Source organism: Kogia breviceps, chromosome 13, assembly GCF_026419965.1.
Source record: "Kogia breviceps isolate mKogBre1 chromosome 13, mKogBre1 haplotype 1, whole genome shotgun sequence".
In the NCBI taxonomy this organism is placed as follows: domain Eukaryota; kingdom Metazoa; phylum Chordata; class Mammalia; order Artiodactyla; family Physeteridae; genus Kogia; species Kogia breviceps.
Window position 1 is genome coordinate 65,516,859 of NC_081322.1, and position 19,534 is coordinate 65,536,392.

Below are 19,534 nucleotides of genomic sequence, written 5' to 3' on the forward strand. Positions count from 1 at the left end.
AGATGCTACCAGAAAACTACTAGAGCTAATCAATGAATCTGGTAAAATAGCAGGATACAAAATTAATGCACAGAAATCTCTTGCAGTCCTGTGCACTGATGATGCAAAATCTGAAAGAGAAAGTAAGGAAACACTCCCATTTACCATTGCAACAAAAAGAATAAAACACCTAGGAATAAACCTTCCTAAGGAGACAAAAGATCTGTATGCAGAAAACTATAAGACACTGATGAAGGAAACTGAAGGTGATACAAACAGATGGAGAGATATACTGTGTTCTTGGATTGGAAGAATCAACATTGAGAAAATGACTGTATTACCCAAAGCAATCTACAGTTTCAATGCAATCCCTATCAAACTACTAATGGCATTTTTCATAGAACTAGAACAAAAAATTTCACAGTTTGTATGGAAACGCAGAAGACCCCGAATAGCCAAAGTGGTCTTGAGAAAGAAAAACAGAGCTGGAGGAATCAGGCTTCCTGACTTCAGACTATAGTACAAAGCTACAGTAATCAAGACACTATGGTACTGGCACAAAAACAGAAATATAGATCAATGGAACAGGGTAGAAATACCAGAGATAAACCCACGCACATATGGTCACCGTATCTTTGATAAAGGAGGCAAAAATATACAATGGAGAAAAGACAGCCTCTTCAATAAGAGATGCTGGGAAAACTGAACAGCTACATGTCAAAGAATGAAATTAGTACACTCCCTAACACCATATACAAAAATAAACTCAAAGTGGATTAAAGTCCTAAATGTAAAGCCAGACACTTTAAAACTCTTAGAGGGAAACATAGTCAGAACACTCTATGACATAAATCACAGCAAGATCCTTTTAGACCCACCTCCTAGAGAAATTGAAATAAAAACAAAAATAAACAAATGGGACTTAATGAAACTTAAAAGCTTTTGCACAGCAAAGGAAACCATAAATAAGAGGAAAAGACCACCCTCCGAATGGGAGAAAATGTTTGCAAACGAAGCAACTGACAAAGGATTAATCTGCAAAACATACAAGCAGCTCATGCAGCTCAATATCAAGAAAACAAACAACTGAATCCAAAAATGGGCAGAATACCTAAATAGACATTTCTCCAAAGAAGATATACAGATTGCCAGCAAACACATGAAAGGATGCTCAGCATCACTAATCATTAGAGAAATGCAACTCAAAACTACAATGAGGTATCACCTCACACCAGGCAGAATGGCCATCATCCAAAAATCTACAAACAATGAATGCTGGAGAGGGTGTGGAAAAAAGGGAACCCTCTTGTACTGTTGGTGGGAATATAAAGTGATACAGGCACTATGGAGAACAGTATGGAGGTTCCTTAAAAAATTGAAAACAGAACTACCATATGACCCAGCAGCCCCACTACTGGGCATATACCCTGAGAAAACCATAATTCTAAAAGAGTCATGTACCACAATGTTCACTGCAGCTCTATTTACAATAGCCAGGACATGGAAGCAACCTAAGTGTCCATCGACAGATGAATGGATAAAGAAGATGTGGCACATATATACAATGGAATATTACTCAGCCATAAAAAGAAACAAAATTGAGTTATTTGTAGTGAGGTGGATGGACCTAGAGTCTGTCATACAGAGTGAAGTAAGTCAGAAAGAGAAAAATACTGTATGCTAACATATATATATATATGGAATCTGATGAACCTAGGGGCAGGACAGCAGTAAAGATGCAGACGTAGAGAATGGACTTGATGACACGGGGAGGGGGAAGGGTAAGCTGGGACGAAGTGAGAGAATAGCATTGACATATATACACTACCAAATGTAAAATAGCTAGTGGGAAGCAGCTGCATTGCACAGGGAGATCAGCTCCGTGCTGTGTTACCAGCTAGAGGGGTGGGATAGGTAGGGTGGGAGGGAGATGCAAGAGGGAGAGGATATGGCGATATATGTATACATATAGCTGATTCACTTTGTTATACAGCAGAAACTAACACAACATTGTAAGGCAATTATTCTCCAATAAAGATGTTAAAAGTAAATAAGTCAGGCAGAATTGTATATATTAGCCCTTTATTCAGGCTGAGTCACATACACTTCTTTGTATTACATTGGCCTTTTGTGTAGCATATTATACGTAATATTGACTCTGGATGTTATATATCAAATATTCATTGTGTGCGACTGAGTAGCAGAAAAAGACTGTGTGTAAAGAGTTAGCAATATAATTACAGAACTTAAGTATCTGTACTTTGTAAATAGATAGTATATAAAAAGAGTCTTTTATCAACAGAATGTCCATTTGCTTTAACAGAAAAAAGAGACAGTTTAATGACATTACCTTCACGTGTTATGTTAGAAACGAATGTAAATTGTGGTCATACCAGGCAGCACGTCTTTGGTTGAGAGTGAAAGAAATTCTGACCCAAACTGCCTTAAGGTAGAAGATAATTTATTTGCTCACATAGTTGAAATTTCCAGAATTACACCTGGCTATGTACACACAGCTGGATGTAGGGCTCAAAGACTGTTCTTGCTATCTCTTTTGTTCTGTGTTCTGTTAAGTTGGTTTCAGTATCTGGTACCATATGATAGCAAGATGGCAGTAGCTCTAGCCCCTGCATCCTTTCTTGTTTCTGTCCAGTAGGAGAAAGTGGGAGATTCCTTTTCAGACATCTAAAGATGTTTCATTTTCTCTCATGGGCTCTGATGGCCTGTGTGGATGTTCCTAAACTAATCACTGTGCCTGGGAGAGGAGGCTGTAATGTGTTGATTGGCTTGGGCCTGGCTCAGCTCCTGCAGTTGAGAATGGGAAATGGGAGAGAGGGTGGTACCCAGCTACATACACTGAGAATGGCAAGAGTGAATCCTGGTTAGGTGAAGAAGATGGATAGGGGGTCAATATTAACTAAATTGTCTGCACACCCAAGACTTGGAATAAATCAGAAGGGATTTGACAAAAACCTAGCACTGGACCTGTGAGCTATAACCTATGTTCCTTTAAAAAAAATTGAATACAGTAAAGCCATTTTCTGCCAGATTTTATGATTTTGGAAGCTCATTGGAAGGTTTATTTATCAACCATTTGACATTTTCCTGAAATATTTCTTCATGATGATTTTTCCAATATTTGCCTACTTAATAAAGTTGAAAAGACTTAAAGTTTTTCTTCTACTCTACAAAAGGAGGGTTTGTGGCATAGTAAAAGTTGGGGTAAGCTCTAAAGCTCTCATTGTGCCTTTGCCATTTCAAGAGAGAGAAGAAAATTTGCTTACCAAGCTGTGTACAGTGCACTTCTTTGCATATTTTCTTTGCTTGCCTTGTTTTCGTATATTTCTTATAGGGCATGTATTTTCTTTGACATAGCTGAGCATCTTACACAAGCAAACACTAAAATGTTTTGATTATTATTATATAATATATGGGAATAACCATCTTACCAGAATTTTAAAAACATATTTAAGGTTAATTTTGATTGTTGACAGGGACATTGTTAGTTAGTTAGTCAGTCAGATATTTAGTGAATGTCCACCTTTGTCTGGGCCCTGAAGATACAGTGAGTATATAGTCCAGTGGGAAAGAGAGATGCTAAGAAAAAGCCTAGCAACAATAACAATAAGGAGCATGAAGTTCTTTGAGGAACAGGGCACAGCACAGTGGTTAGGGACGTGGACTTTGCAGCCAGCCTCCCTGTGGTCAAATTCCGCTTTCACCACTGTTACGTGACTTTGGTCATGCTACTTAACTTCTGTCTCTTCATTTCTCATTTAAAAAATAAGGGTGATAATAATACCCATGTCATGGAGCTTTGATGAGGATTAGGTGAATTAGTATGAGCAAAGGGCTGAGGACAGTGCCCGGCACAGAGTAAGGGCTCTCTGAGTGGTGACTCCTATGATTAACCTGTGTGCTCAGAATTCTGTGGAAACGTAACAAAGGATTCTTGAGCTCGTCAAAGTTGGCTTGGTCAGAGAAGCTTCTCTGAGGAAATAGTGTTTAAACTGCTACCTTATGAACAAGTAAGAGTTAGGAGATGAGAAGCAGGAAGCAGAGGGAGGGGATGTGGAGAGAGCAGGGCATATTTGAGGAAGATCTGAATGGCCTTTGCATACGTATGTGCTGTAAGGATTAAGAGTCAGTGCTTATCTAGAAACTAAAACTCTGAGAATGGAGTTTTAGAGTAACTTCCTCCAGGTAGAATCTGGAATGCATGCTTGTATAATAACATACTAGTCCAGTGATCCTGAAACCTGGCCCACCATCAGAGTCATTGGGAAGCTTGAAAAAACAACAGAACTCTAGCCTTCATCTTAGTCCTACTGAATCAGATACCTCTGAGAAGTGTATGTATGTATGTATTTATTTTTGGCTGCGTTGGGTCTTCCTCGCTGTACATGGGCTTTCTTTAGTTGCAGCGAGCAGGGGCTACTCTTCATTGTGGTGCGCGGGCTTCTCATTGTGGTGGCTTCTCTTGTTGCAGAGCATGGGCTCTAGGTGCGTGGGCTTCAGTAGTTGTGGCTCGCAGACTCAGTAGTCGTGGCGCACGGGCTTAGTTGTTACACGGCATGTGGGATCTTCCCGGACCAGGGCTCGAACCCATGTCCCCTGCTAACACAGGTGGATTCTTAACCACTACACCACCAGGGAAACCCCAGAAGTATATTTTTTAATCACCCAGCTGAGTCTAGTGATCAGCCTAATTTGGAAAGCACTGTACTAGTCTATCGTGTCACTGTTTAAGATGCCTAAATAAATAGCTTATTTCTGTTGATGTAATGGAAATTCCATGTTTGTTTTAATAGAAATATACTCATCTCTTAAAAAAAAACCAACAGAATGGTTTCAGTGCTGAATTCAGAGAGGAAGTGGTTTCCTTAGATTGAGAACTCTTTAGTTTTTTTCCTCAGTTTTGTCGGTTATAGTTTGTTATATTATGGTCTTTATCAATTAATTCTCTTACTTTGTCTTCTTGCTTACAGACAAGAGCTTGATATAAAACATACTATAATCTTTGCATAAAAATAGTTTCAACTGCAGAATTCATGGTTGAGAAACCCAGTATTGTAAAATATTTGTCTTCACAAATATTACAAATGGTAGAAGCTTATATGATAGGCAGTCAAGATATAGTTTTATGTCGAATCCTGTGGCACACGTATAGCTAATTATGTCTTTCAACTGCTTATAACAGTTTATATTTTAAGATAGTATATGCGAATATAGCATTTGAGTTTTTCCAAGAATCTGATCACCTTCAAAGTTGTATGGTATTTGCAAATCTAGACCTAGATATATCATTAGCTAAGTTAAGACAGACCAAAAGGGAGGAGTGTATAGAGATTTAGATCTTCCTTAGCAGAGTTCTCTAAGGACATTGGTTTTGTTTAGTTCATGAAAGTTGTATTAGTACAGAATTCATATTTCTAAATTAGATGAAAGGGAAGAATATTTGAGCTCTTTACATAAAGAGGATTAATATGAAGTAAACTTTCTTTTGAACCATGAAAACTAAATTACTGCTATTACAGACTCCATATAATTGCATAAATCATAGCCATGCCTGAATATGTGGAGTCCAGTAGTTAAAAAAAAAATCATTCTACTCTAAGAAAAAAGTCATATTACATCTGATAGGCATCTGGCATTTCAAATAAATTATTTGGGCCCAATATGCATCCTTTTTCTACTCATTTCACTTCACAGTTTCAGATTCACTGTTTATACTTATTCTCCTTACCCAGTTTCTTAATGCTGCAACTTGAATTAGACATAGTAGCCAGCACATCCTATACCATATTATGCACTTAAATTCACTGGTTCTGCTGCCAGTGGCAAGTCTGCAACTGATAAGAGAAGCTGGTACTTCAGGTGGTTCTATGGCACTATCAAGGGCCCTGATAAACATCTGCCTGACAATGAAAGGCCAGTTGTCTGGAAAATGCAACTTAAAAATATATAAATATAGATGTCCTGGTGGCTAAAAGAGTTGAATGAGTCCTGGTACCAGTGGGCCAGAAGGTCCCTCTCCTACCTAGAAAACAAAGTGATGAGGAGGAAGTGACGAATGTGTGCAGCAGAAGTGGAATTCTCAGCTCATTGAGAGCAGTTCTCACTTTTTTGTGCCCTTTAAATTAACTGCAAGAGGGGACAACCTAAGCCATGGTGTTTTTAAAAAGCATTGCTTGAATATGATGGTGAAGAACCAAAAGTTTGTCCCAGAGTAATTTGAAATACACATTTATAATGTATATTATATACATAATATAACGATACATTATATAGTACACATACAGAACAGTGCATATTCTTAAGCATGTGATGAATTTTCACAATGAACACATCTGTGTACCAGCACCCAGATCAAGAAACAGAGCATCCCAGAGGCCTCCCTCACATCCTTCCAGTCATTACCCGACCCCCCACTCGAGGGTGACTACTGAACTGCCTTGTAATAGCATAGATTCATTTTACCTGTTTTTATGTTTTCATGTCTAGTATCTTTTGCTCAACATTATGTTTTGTGAGATTCATCCATATAGTTGCTAGAATTACTAGTTGTTTCTTAATCTCCTAGTCCACGTTTATTGTAATATTTTGGTACTTTAAAGCATTCACATACAGCCATAAAATATAATTATTAGGAATGTAATTATTAGGATGAACACAAGCTCATTGAACTGTAAATAAAGCTTAGTCATGGTTATAGCAGACTTTATGATTTCAGACCTGATATTACATATAAATTTTTGAAAGCTAGTGTACATCATTTAGGCATTTCCTGTGTTTTAGTGGAAGCCTTGTGCCAAATCAAATCTTTTTCTCTGGGGCTAGGCTTTATAGAGTTTGAAGCTTCAGGTGAATTCCATTCACTGCTTCCATGATGATAAGGGCTCGCCTTTGCCTATAGGTGATAGAACTTGAGCAATCTTAGGTCTTTGTAGAATTTATTGAAAAGCAACCTCAGAAGGGGAAGGGATGCTTAAATGACCCCCGGACACATTCTCTGTCTCTAACCTGGACTTTTCTCTGCTTGGTGACTTGACTCTGCAGGCCAGCTTTCTCCATACAGTGAAACACATGGCCACCAGCAGCTTCTCAATTTTATAACCTGTAAATTCTACTGTGAGAGAGGGACTGCCATTATTTTTTCAGTTATAGTTCAGAAAAATCCCAAGTAGATACTTTTTTTTTTCGCGGTACGCGGGCCTTTCACTGTTGTGGCCTCTCCCATTGCGGAGCACAGGCTCCGGACGCGCAGGCTCAGCGGGCATGGCTCACGGGCCCAGCCGCTCAGCGGCATGTGGGATCCTCCTGGACCGGGGCACGAACCCGTGTCCCCTGCATCAGCAGGCGGACTCTCAACCACTGCGCCACCAGGGAAGCCCCAAGTAGATACTTTTGACCTGTCAGCTGTGGCAGGGGCAGAAAATGAGATAGTATGACTGGTCTTGCTTAGACCTGTTCTTGGCCAGTTGATCGTGTTGAGCCATAGGTCTTTCTAGAATCACATGGTGAAAAAAGGGTGCTGTTCCTGGAAGGGTGTTGCTGGGCAGAGCAAACTCTGGACATCCACACCACCCTGCTGTAAACTCTGAAGGTTAGGGAAAGTCATGAAAGATCATTTAATCAAAGCTACTTAGACTTCTGAAAGAAATTCTACTGACTGGTGGCTAGACCACAGACAGTGATTATAATTAGGACCCTGAAATTTTGGGAGCTCTAGTCTGTACCAATTCTAAATGGAATCAAGACTATGCCTGCCATCACATTGTAGTTTTTTTTTTTTCATTAAGCTGAACTAGCTTTCTCACATGATTGAGCTCTTGTGATTTAATTTTGATGTAGATATACATATATTCAGGGTTTTTCATCTGGTCATTTTGTTATTTCCTCATAGTTTACAAATTTGAAGGCAAACAGCATGTAAAACATTTAATCAAGGTTGACTTTGTGCAGCTATGTGATATAAATCCTTTTTTTAGTAATTCAGAGTATTATCTGTAGTAATCAGAGTAATTCAGCGTATAATAATTCAGAGTATAATCATTTTTGTAGTAATTCAGAATATAATGACAAATTTTCTCAACTTGTTTTTTCCAAGGTGAAAAATATACCTTCGGATGGCCCTTTAAAATGTAATAAATGTAAAAGCTAAGATTTGAAAATTATCCATTTCAACTTGGTAGATTTTGCACACATTTAACAGTAAAACTATTAGCATTTTGTTTCTTATAGAATATGCTGGTATAGGGTGCTAACTTTATTTACAAGAAACAAAGATTTTCAGGGCCTTTTCCTATCCTGAAGAAAAATGCATTGGGTTTGTGTTTAATCACTGCTATGTTTGTCTTAATGTGAGATTTAGATTTTCCTGCTTTGAGTAGATCTAAAAACGTTATCGTGGTGCCTTATTATTTTGTAGTTCTTCACTTTTAGTAGGTCTTATGCATTATTATAGTACAAAAACAATGTATATGTGTATATGATATATAGGTGGCAGTATCCTGATAGTGAAAGTGGTGTGTTTTCCCCTGACTTGTTGTCATGGGTACCGAGTATCCAAGTGGTGTGATGGAAAGTGATCAAGTCTTCCTCTTTCGTCAGGTGATCAGACTTTGAGAATTTGGGATGTGAAGACAACAGGAGTCAGAACTGTGGTTCCAGCACATCAGGCAGAAATTCTGAGTTGTGACTGGTGTAAATACAATGAGGTACCCTGTCTGGTTCTATCCTGAGCTGCTGAGCCCTTCCTAATGTTGAAATGTTTTAGATTTTATTTTATCTTTGTTTATGTGGACTTTGATAGTGTTTATGGACCATTAAGTTAAATTCAGTCCCTTTCATTTCTAATTGATGATTGTGAGTGACCTGCATTAGCATTAATTGGATTTAAGTGCACATAAAACAGGCTGAATAAGAAACAAATTCTCAAAAGTTCAGCAGTGCAGCCTTACTTGTTTATTTGGGAAACTGCTTTACAAGTTAGGTACTTTTTAATTTATTGCTCTTAACCCTGCCAATTTGTATCATCTTTCGCTTTCATTTCTTGTTCACTTTGCTGGTGAGGCTCCTGAACTATTTGTAAATTGATTTTTAATTTGACAGTCCATCAGTTTTTAGAATTTTCTGTTTCATCTTCTCTTATAAGCCTAACCAAGCTTCATGTTTCTGTAAGATAGCAGTGTCCATTTGTAACTTTTTGCAGAGCTTCAGCTAACCATATGAGCATATGAATTAGAAATAGAAATGGATTAAATATGTGTTGACATGCTGTTTAAATATATTTATGTACCTGAAGTAGTCTGTTGACTATGACAAATAAGTATAACATATGCCTTGTTTTTCCCACTTTTAAAGTAATCAGTGAAGGTTAAGAGAACTTTGTATCAGCTGAATTCTTTAAATAGAAAGAAACAAAATAGATTTAAAAAATATAGAACATATGCAAAATAATACTTGATTTTATAAAATTTTCAGTGCTGATGACTACATTTCAAATCTCTCTCATGAATTTTCCAAATAGGAAAATGAAATTTTGGACTGTGTTATAATTTTGGGAATTCTAAAAAAGTTGCTGATGTATACTTGAGAGTAGTTTAAAATTTTTTTAAAAAATCATTGCAGCTTTTTTTCAGATGAGCTTATATTGAAGCCGAAAACATTCAGACAATGGATTACTACCCTGATTGATGTGGAATAGGACTGAGTGTGGACGCAGCTCTTAGCCTCTTCAGCCGTGAGCTCTGGGTTCACCTAGGGTCTAGATAGCAGAATTTATAAAACCTGACTAGATAGGAGACTTACCACTTTTGCATAAATTCTCAGATAGTGTTATATATTATATTAAGACATGGCCGGGCTTCCCTGGTGGAGCAGTGGTTGAGAGTCCGCCTGCCGATGCAGGGGACATGGGTTCGTGCCCCGGTCCGGGAAGATCACACATGCCGCGGAGCGGCTGGGTCCGTGAGCCATGGCTGCTGAGCCTGTGCGTCCGGAGCCTGTGCTCCGCAACGGGAGAGGCCGCAACAGTGAGAGGCCCGAGTACCGCAAAAAAAAAAAAAAAAAAAAAAAAAAGACATGGCCCATGAGAGTTGAGAGCAGTGATTGATTTAGAATTAGACAAACATAAAAATTTAATTTATACTTTGCACTTCCAAATATTTGTAAATTAGCAGGCCTCTTGCCTTTTAATGCTTGGTAGAAACCTCAGAGGATGCTGAAAAGAAGGGTGGGCTCATTTGTCAGGTATAATTTTAAAAATCTTATGTTCTTATTAATATTCCTAAAATTAGATTGGAAAATCTACAATGCTGTTTGAGACTATGCCTTTTTCTGTTGTGTATAGTGTTCCATCATATGCCTAAAGCATATTGAGTTCCTTTTCTCTCAAGTCCTACTAATTTTTGCTTTTTGATGTATATTTTGACTCCTTTTTATTTTTAAATTTTTTTTGACTCCTTTTTATAATGTTATATAACTTTTCAAGAATGACTCCTGGGATCAGATTAAATAAACACCAGAAAATATACACTGTTTCTAGTAGGAAAGCTTGGGTACTGCTTAATTGCAAAGATGTCACACTTTACTTTTCTCTGAATTGTTTTCAGAATTTGCTGGTGACAGGGGCAGTTGATTGTAGTTTGAGAGGCTGGGACTTGAGGAATGTACGACAACCAGTATTTGAACTTCTTGGTCACACCTATGCTATTAGGAGAGTGAAAGTAAGTTTTTATCTTTTCTTTTTATACATAGAACAAAAATACAAATATATTTAATGAAGTATATATAAAAGGTGTTTAGGGGATGGGGTTATTGATTCTTTTTTATGCATGTTTTTGTTATCCAATGAATGATAATGAATATTGAAAGCAAAAATTGGGTAAAATACTGGAATAATTATTGAATGAATTGTAATAATATAGTCAAGCAGTACTTAGGATTAAATAAAAATGTTTTTCTCATTCTGTCATCCCCATTCTACTATTCCTTTTCATATTTTTTAACGATAGTAAATTACTTTTAGTATTATATTCTTTACAATTTTTCATTCAGTGGGAAGATTTATTTATTTTGTTTAAACTTGCACAGAGAGAGAGTTAATTCTTTATTTTCCCTAACATGATTGTATATATGACTGTTCTCAGAAGTTTAGGGTATAGACAGTTTTCCACTTTGTAAACAGCAGGTAACTTTTGAGGTAACTTTTTTCTGCTGATCCCCTCAAATTTGTCAGGTATAAGGTGACTTAAGTTAGTTTCCTAGCTTTTATTTAGGTAAATTTTGCTAAGTCACTGTGGAAAACATCTTATTAAGGGACATTTCCCAATTTCATTCTTTGTTTTTTACATTAAGGATAAAAAGGTACCTTTTTGATCTTTTCATTAAGATAATTATGTTATTCCTATTTAAAAAATTCTAAATTGTAGTTAATAGTTTAAATTTTACTGGTTACAACTCAACATATGAGACACAGTGCCCTGATTTTTTTTCATGGCACACCGGTTTTAGTAGTTAAAAAAGATTTTCTATATATATTTCACAGTGCTTCTGAGAATGAAATAGGGTAATGTAGTGAAAGTATTTTGCAGACTATGAAGAGCATTCAAATGTAATTATATTATGTGTATATAACTATTAAAGTACTGGTAAGAAAAACATGGAAGAAATAAAATTGCAATGGGCAGCCTGGTAAAACATGTTCATTACTAAATATTACTTGTCTTTAAATTTGCAGTTTTTGACCTTGATATCATTTTCATTAGATGTGATATACAAATAACATAAAAATTATTTTAAAACTTTTAACATTTAAATGTTTATTTGATACTTGTGCTAATAGCAATCATAATATGTATTCAAAAAATTGCTTAAGTTAGATGAACTTTATTATAATGTTCATGGGAATGACCTTATGAAGTAGCATGTTATAATTACAGTTAACTTCAAAAAGGGTTTTTTGTGTTTTTTTGTAGTTTTCACCATTTCATGCTTCCGTGTTGGCCTCTTGCTCCTATGATTTTACTGTAAGGTACAGTGGCTTTTGTTATGTTTCATTCTGAAATATCAAGTACCATTTGCATCTTTGCAGCTTTTCTGAAGGGTAATGTTATTTTACTAATATAAAAATAATCTGAGCTGGGCACATAAGAATATTTGCCACTGAGATTAATATTATATTTTTCTATTTTTATGATCTGGCCACATATATGAGTAAATTCTTTACTATTTAAAGGTTAGCTTGATTGCTCTGTTTAAAAGCCTTTTTTCCTGACAGTTGTTCCTCATAATATCTTCCTATGCTATAAATTGAATAGCCAGTATCTTTTAAATTTAAATTTTAAAAATTATGAAATTTTCTTTCTTTAGTCTAATTTTGTGAATCTTAAGGCTCAGATTGTTATATATGAAAAAAATCAGCATGAGTGTATGTATGTTTGTGAATATATATATATGACTGTGTATGTATGTGTATGCACATGTGTATCTGTGTATTAATATGTGTATGTGTATCTCTAATCATACCCCCAGTTCTGATCCCACACCACACAGGGTTCATTCTACATTTTCTCCTTTTCCATATTTAAAACTCCTGATTCTTATTATTCACAATATATTTACCTATTTGCTACCCTAGAATTCTTGGGAAAGTATTTTAGAAATCACTGTATATCAGTTCATAGAGATCTTTTTCATTCTGCATAATACTCCATTATGTAGAAGTACTATAGTTTATTCAACTAATCTCCTACATATGGGCATTTAGCTTGTTACAAATATTTTATAAATAAACAGTGCCACAGTGAATAACAACCTTGTAAGTACATACATTCACATCACTAGAGAATTAGCTTCAGAATATATTCCCAGATGTGGGATTGCTGGATTAAAAGGTAAACATATATATATAGTTTTGTTAGATATTACCAAATTCCTGTCCAGAAGGAATATACCAGTTTCCATTCCAGGCAGCAGTGTTTGAGACTCCCTGTTTCTCTACCATCTAAAGATCGTTGATTCTTTTTTTAAAAATTAATTAATTAATTGATTTTATTTTTGGCTGTGTTGGGTCCTCGTTGCTGCGCGTGGGCTTTCTTTTAGTTGTGGCAAGCAGGGGCTACTCTTTGTTGCGGTGCATGGGCTTCTCATTGTGGTGGCTTCTCTTGTTGCGGAGCACAGGCTCTTGCCACGCAGACTTCAGTAGTTGTGGCACATAGGCTCTAGAGCTCAGGCTCAGTAGTTGTGGTGCACAGGCTTAGTTGCTCTGCGGCATGTGGGATCTTCCCAAAGCAGGGCTCGAACCCGTGACCCCTGCATTGGCAGGCAGATTCTTAACCATTGTGCCACCAGAGAAGTCCCAAGATCATTGATTCTTTAGGGGTTTCCAAGTTTGTTACCATATCATCTATAAATATAGTTTTACATCTTCAATTCCAATTCGGATGCCCCTAATTGATTTATCTAATTGCATTGGCAGATACCTATATTACAGTGTTAAATAGTGTTATAGAGGATGTCTTAAATCTTGTATTAGTAAAAATGCTTCTAGTGTTTCCTTGTTAAAAGTAAGATACTTTAAGACAAAGTGTATATATTTATTTATCATGCTAAGAAAGTGTGCATCAACTCCAGTTTTCTTGAGTGTTTTTTTTTTTTAGAGTCAGGAATTGATCTTAAGTTTTGTTGAAGGCTTTTTCAGCATCTATGGAGATGATCATGATTTTTTTTGAGCTATTAATATAATGTATTATATTAATGGATTGAACCAACCTTGCATTCTTAGACTAAATCCCTCTTGTTCTTTGTGTATCGTTATCTTACTGTGGTGTTGGATTTTGTCTGCTTATATTTTATTTAGAGCTTTTACATCAATATTTGAAGGTGATATTGACCAATATGTGTATGTGTACCTCTAATCATACCCCTCATTCTGATCCGACACCACACAGGGTTCATATAAGGGTTTTTTTCTGTTTCTTTTTAAAAATTTTTGGTTTGTGTATCAATGTTTTAATTGCTTCATAAAAAAGAATGAAGAAGTTTTTCTACATTTTCTAAGCTCTGGAACAATTTGTGCAACACGGAGGGTATTTGGTTTTTGAAGTGTTGGTAGATTTTCCCTGTGAAACCATCCGGGCATGGTTCTTTTTGTGGAGTACTTCTTGATAACTTACTTTATTTCTTCTATGGAAATTTGTCTGTTTAAACTTTCTATCTCTAATGGGAGTTTAGGAAATTATCCTTTGCTTATAGGTTTTCACATTTATTTATACGGATGTCTGTAGAGTCATGACTTTTTAATTTCTTCTGATTCAATGGTTATTTCACTCTTGTCATTTCTGATTTTGTATATATGTGATTCCTACTTTAAGTTATTTAATGGAATGTTTATTTTGTTATTTTTTCTTCAGCATACAAGATTTTGATTTATGAATGAGAACTACTGTTTTTCTATTCAGTACCTCATTAATTAAAGCTTTTATCTTTATTTCCTTCTTGATACTTTCTTTTGTCTTACTTTCTTTTTCCAACTTTTGATCTGGGAATTTACTTATTTTTATTGTTTCATTTCGTTAATAAAGTGTTTAAGGCTATGAATTTTCTTCTAGTTTTCATTTCAATTGTAACTCATAAATTCTGATATATAATTTTTTTCATTATCATTAAAAAATGTGTAACTTCTATTTGTATTTCATCTTTCTCCCAAAAGTTGTTTAGTAGGAAGTTATTTAATTTCCATATGAAAGTGCCTTTTAATTTTTGAAAATTTGTTAATAATTTCTAGTTTCATTGTGATCAGAGAACACTGTTTTTAGTCATTCTGTTTTATGGAATATGTTGATTTTTTTTGTGGAGGAGAACCTAATAAATGATCAATTTTTGTGAATGTTACATATGCGATTGAGAAGAAGGTATATTCTCTATTATCACATTGTAAAGTTAAATATATAACCATAAGCTCTACTAATTGATTATGTTATTTGGATCTTCTGTATCCTTTCTTATTTTTGGTCCACTTAATCCATTTTGTACTGAGAACGGAATGTTAAAATCTCCTATTATCAGTGGGCTTCTATCTATGTCTCCCTGAATCTCTTCTTGTTATGACTTCGTAAAGCCATATGCTGTATTATTTGGTGCATAGATATTTACAACATACATTTAGTGAACTGAGACTTTTAGCATCAAAGACTCTTTCTTTGACACAGTTAATTGCTTTTTAGTTTTAATTGTGCTTTATCTCTTATTAGTATCATTGCCCCTGCTTTCATATTATTCCCATCTTCCAGGTATACCTTTTTCCATACTTTTATTTTTAGTTTTTTTGAACCATGTTGTTTCCGGTATGTCTTTTGTATAGAGCATATATTTGTGTTTTGCTTGGCAAGCTAAATCAAAAATCTTTTTATTATAATATGCAAGTTTAACCTATTCATATTTCTTTATAAAAATGTTTGATAGCAAATCTGTCATATTATTTTATATTATGATTATTATGTGTATTATGTTCTGTTCATTATTTCTGTGTGTGGTGTATTTTTTGTTGTGCTTTTTTTTTTCTCTTTTATTAAAAAATTTATATTTAGGTAAGCTTTTTTCTTCGTTTCAGTGGTCTCCTTTGGTCTTATAAATTTTGTAATGCTTTTATTCTCTTTATTTTGTTTTATTTAAACTTAAAAAAAACCCCACTCCAAACAGTTCACCCACTTCTCCTTCTCCCCATCTGCTGCCTCTGGCAACCACCAATCTTCTCTTCTATCTGTGAACTTGTTTTCTGTTTTGTTTTGTTTTGTTTTATCCCTGTTGTTGCAAATGGCACAATTTCACTCTTTCATTATGACAATAATATTCCATTGTATACATATGCCACAATTTCTTTATCCATTCATCTGTTGATGGACACTTTGTTTCCATATTTTGACTATTGTAAATAGTACTGCAAGGAACATGGGGATACATATCTTTTTGTGTTAATGTTTTTGTTTTCTTGAGATAAATACCCAGAAGTGGAATTGTTGGATCATATGGTATTCTATTTTAAGATTTTGGGGGAACATCTGTAGTGTTTTCCATAATGGCCTCACCAATTTGCATTCCCACCAACAGTGCACAAGGGTTCCCTTTTTCTCCACATTCCTTTCCAACACTTACTATTTCTTGCCATTTTGATAACAGCCATTGTAGTTTTGATTTGCATTTCCCTAGATTAATGATGTTGAGCAACTTTTCATGTACCTGTTGGCCGTCTCTATGTCTTCTTTGGAAAAATGTCTGTTCTGATCATCTGCCCATTATTAAAATTGGATAGTTTGGTTTTTTGCTATTGAGTTGTGTGAATTCTTTATATATTTTGGATATTAGCCCTTCATCAGATATATGATTTTTAAATATTTCCTCCCCTTCAGTAGGTCACCTTTTCATTTTGTTGTTGGTTTCCTTTACTGTACAGAAGCTTTTCAGTTTGGTGTAGTCCCACCTGTTTCTTTTTACAATACCAGTACCATACTGTTTTAATTACCATAGCTTTCTAATACAGTTTGAAATCAGGGAGCATGATGCCTCCAGCTTTGTTCTTCTTTCTCAACATTACTTTGGCTATTCAGGGTCTTTTGTGATTCCATACAAATTTTAGGATTGTTTGTTTTATTCTGTGAAAAATGCCATTGGAATGGCCATCAAACTCAATAGTAAAAAAGCCAGAAGTTTTTCCTCTAAAATTAGGAACACAACAAAGGTGCCCACTCTTGCCACTTGTATTCAACATAATATTGGAAGTCCTAGTCAGAGCTATTAAACAAGAAAAAGAAATAAAAGGTACCCAGATTGGAAAGGAAGAAGTAAAATTGTCATTATTTGCAGATGACATGATATTGTATCTAGAAAACCCTAAAGACTCCATAAAGAATCTTAGAACTAATAAATTCAGTAAAGTTGCAGGATACAAAATCAGTACACAAAAATCTGTTGCACTTCCATATACTAATAATGAAATATCAGAAAGAGAAATTAAGAAAATAACGCCACTTACAATTGCATCAAAAAGAATAAAATACTTAGGAGTAAATTTAATATAGGAGGTGAAATACCTGTTTATTGAAAACTATAAGAAATTAATGAAAGAAATTAAAGAAGACACGAAGAAATGGAGAGATATTCTGTGCTCATGGATTGGAAAAATTACTGTTGTTAAATTGTCCATACAATCCAAAGCAATATACAGATTTAATGCTATCCTTACCATTAGTCCCTTGTTTTTCAAAAAGTTTAACCATTTATTATCTGCTTTGTGAGTTTTTAATGGTATTTATTTTAACTCCTACTTAATGCATGTACAATAACCGATGAGCTTATTTTACCTTCCTTTTTTTTACTCTCCCTTTTGCATCAAATTTTGAGTTGTTTTATTTATATTTTGTTAGAACATACCACATATAACATGTAATACATGTCATATTATATATTATTCTTCCACTCTTGTTTCTAATTTTGTTTTCATCTTAGGTACATAACTAAATATATTAAATGCTCATCATCAATCTTTTTGGTAAAATTTCCTCATCATGTTTTAGTCTGATGAAGTTTATATTCTAGTAAATTCCTCAAGACGGGCTCATGGGTACAGACTTCTCAGGAGCTCTCGCATATTTAAAACTATTTTTCTGTAGTCTCAGTGCTTGAAGGATAGCTTAGCTGAATATGAACTCCTTGATTTACATTTTTTTCCTATAGGGACTCCAATTAAACATAAATTGAATCTCTCTTACTTGTCTTCTATATCAGATACTTTCTCTCTGATACATTTTTAGTCTCATTTTCATTCCTTGGTTATTTTTCTCCTGTCTTTGTTGTCCTTATATTTTTGTGTAAATTTATTCTTTGAGCACCATGTAATTTTGTCTTCATTTCTGATATGAATTTGCCATTTTTCTTCTTTCTTGTGTCCAGTTAGCTCTATTTCACTTTTTCCTGTTTTTGTCCACTTCTTTTCTTTGTTTTTGAATTCTTGATTGTAAGGGGAAAGCTCTATACTTCCAACACCAGCTGTATGTGGAGTTTTCCCACACCAAGAAATTCTCTAATTCTCAACAGACACCAATGGTGTGTCCTACAAAGTTAACTCAATTCTAATTCTATCTACCTGGAGATAACATCAGATCCCACAGATTAAGTGCTCAGTTCCACTAGACTGCCCTTACTTCAGATGCAGATTGCAAGCCTAGATTGTCACCTGTACTTCTGACTGACTAACTGTAAATTGGGGTTCCCAAGAGCCCCTCCTCAGGTTTGATAATTTGCTAAAATAGCTCACAAAGCTCAGGGAAACATTCACTCTATGTACTAGTTTATTGTAAAGGATATTATAAAGGATAAAAATGAACAGCCAGATGAAGAGGTACAGAAGGTGAGGTCTGGAAGAGTCCTGAGTGCAGGAGCTTCTGTCTCTATGGAACTGGAGTGCCCCACCCTGCCAGCACATGGGTAAGTTCACCAACCTTGAAGCTCATCAAATCTTGTTCAAGAGTTTTTAATAGAGCTTAATTTCCAGCCCTCCCTCTTTGGGAGTTCAGTGCATGGAGCTGCAAATTCCAGCCCTCTAATCACATGAGACTATGTAAGGACTCCGTCCTAAATCACCTCATTAGCATAAACTCAGGTATGTTCCAAAGGGACTCCTTATGAATAACAGAAGACATTCCTATCATTCAGGAACTTCCAGGGGTTTTAGGAGCTCTGTGCCAGGAACTGCGGACCAAGATCAAATATATTTCTTATTATACTACACTGTTCTAGGTCAATTATTTTTCCTTCCTGTCCCCAGATGCTTGTTTAGAGATATTAATTCAGATTAGAATGTTATATTACAGTTTTTCTTACACTTTGCTATTTATTTTTTTGAGGTAGTCTTTTGCCAGGTAAAATGTTTAAGTTTGTGGTATCCATTTTATTTTTATGTTTTTTTAAAAATAGATTAAGGGGCTTCCCTGGTGGCACAGTGGTTGAGAATCCGCCTGCCAATGCAGGGGACACGGGTTCGTGCCCCGATCTGGGAAGATCCCACATACCGCGGAGCGGCTGGGCCCGTGAGCCATGGCCCCTGAGCCTGTGCGTCCGGAGCCTGTGCTCCGCAATGGGAGAGGCCACAACAGTGAGAGGCCTGCGTACCACAAAAAAAAAAAAAAAAAAAAGATTAAGACTTCATGTGTTTCTGCATATCCATGTACAGGATTGATGGTTTGGGATAGGTACATTTCCTTCCTTTTAATCCTCTTTTCCCTTTAAACTATTAACTTCCTAAAATAACTCCTCGTGTCCTATGTACTTTAAAATCTGTACTCTATTCTATGCTAGGCTTTTTTCAGTATTTTCACTCATAGTATGGGCTTTTTCTTTCTGGTGGTGGCTCTAAATCAGTTTTAGACCTTATCCTAGCTCTTCTCTGTTCTATTCAGTTTTTCCTAAGTTGCCCTTGCTGTCCAATAAAGCTTAGATCTGGAACATGGGAGAATGCATATTGGGATTCTGGGGGATTTTTTTGTTTTGTTTTGTT

General features: G+C 35.5%; 1 protein-coding gene across 1 annotated transcript in view; it reads left to right on the forward strand.

Annotated features, from left to right (window-relative positions):
* Positions 1 to 19,534, forward strand: part of PEX7 (peroxisomal biogenesis factor 7) — an 83,961-nt gene that overhangs the window by 22,629 nt on the left and 41,798 nt on the right. The window contains exons 6-8 of the mRNA XM_059083989.2: positions 8,593 to 8,699; positions 10,596 to 10,709; positions 11,961 to 12,016. Coding sequence (XP_058939972.1) covers positions 8,593 to 8,699; positions 10,596 to 10,709; positions 11,961 to 12,016 — 277 coding nt within the window. The remainder of the gene's footprint in view (positions 1 to 8,592; positions 8,700 to 10,595; positions 10,710 to 11,960; positions 12,017 to 19,534) is intronic.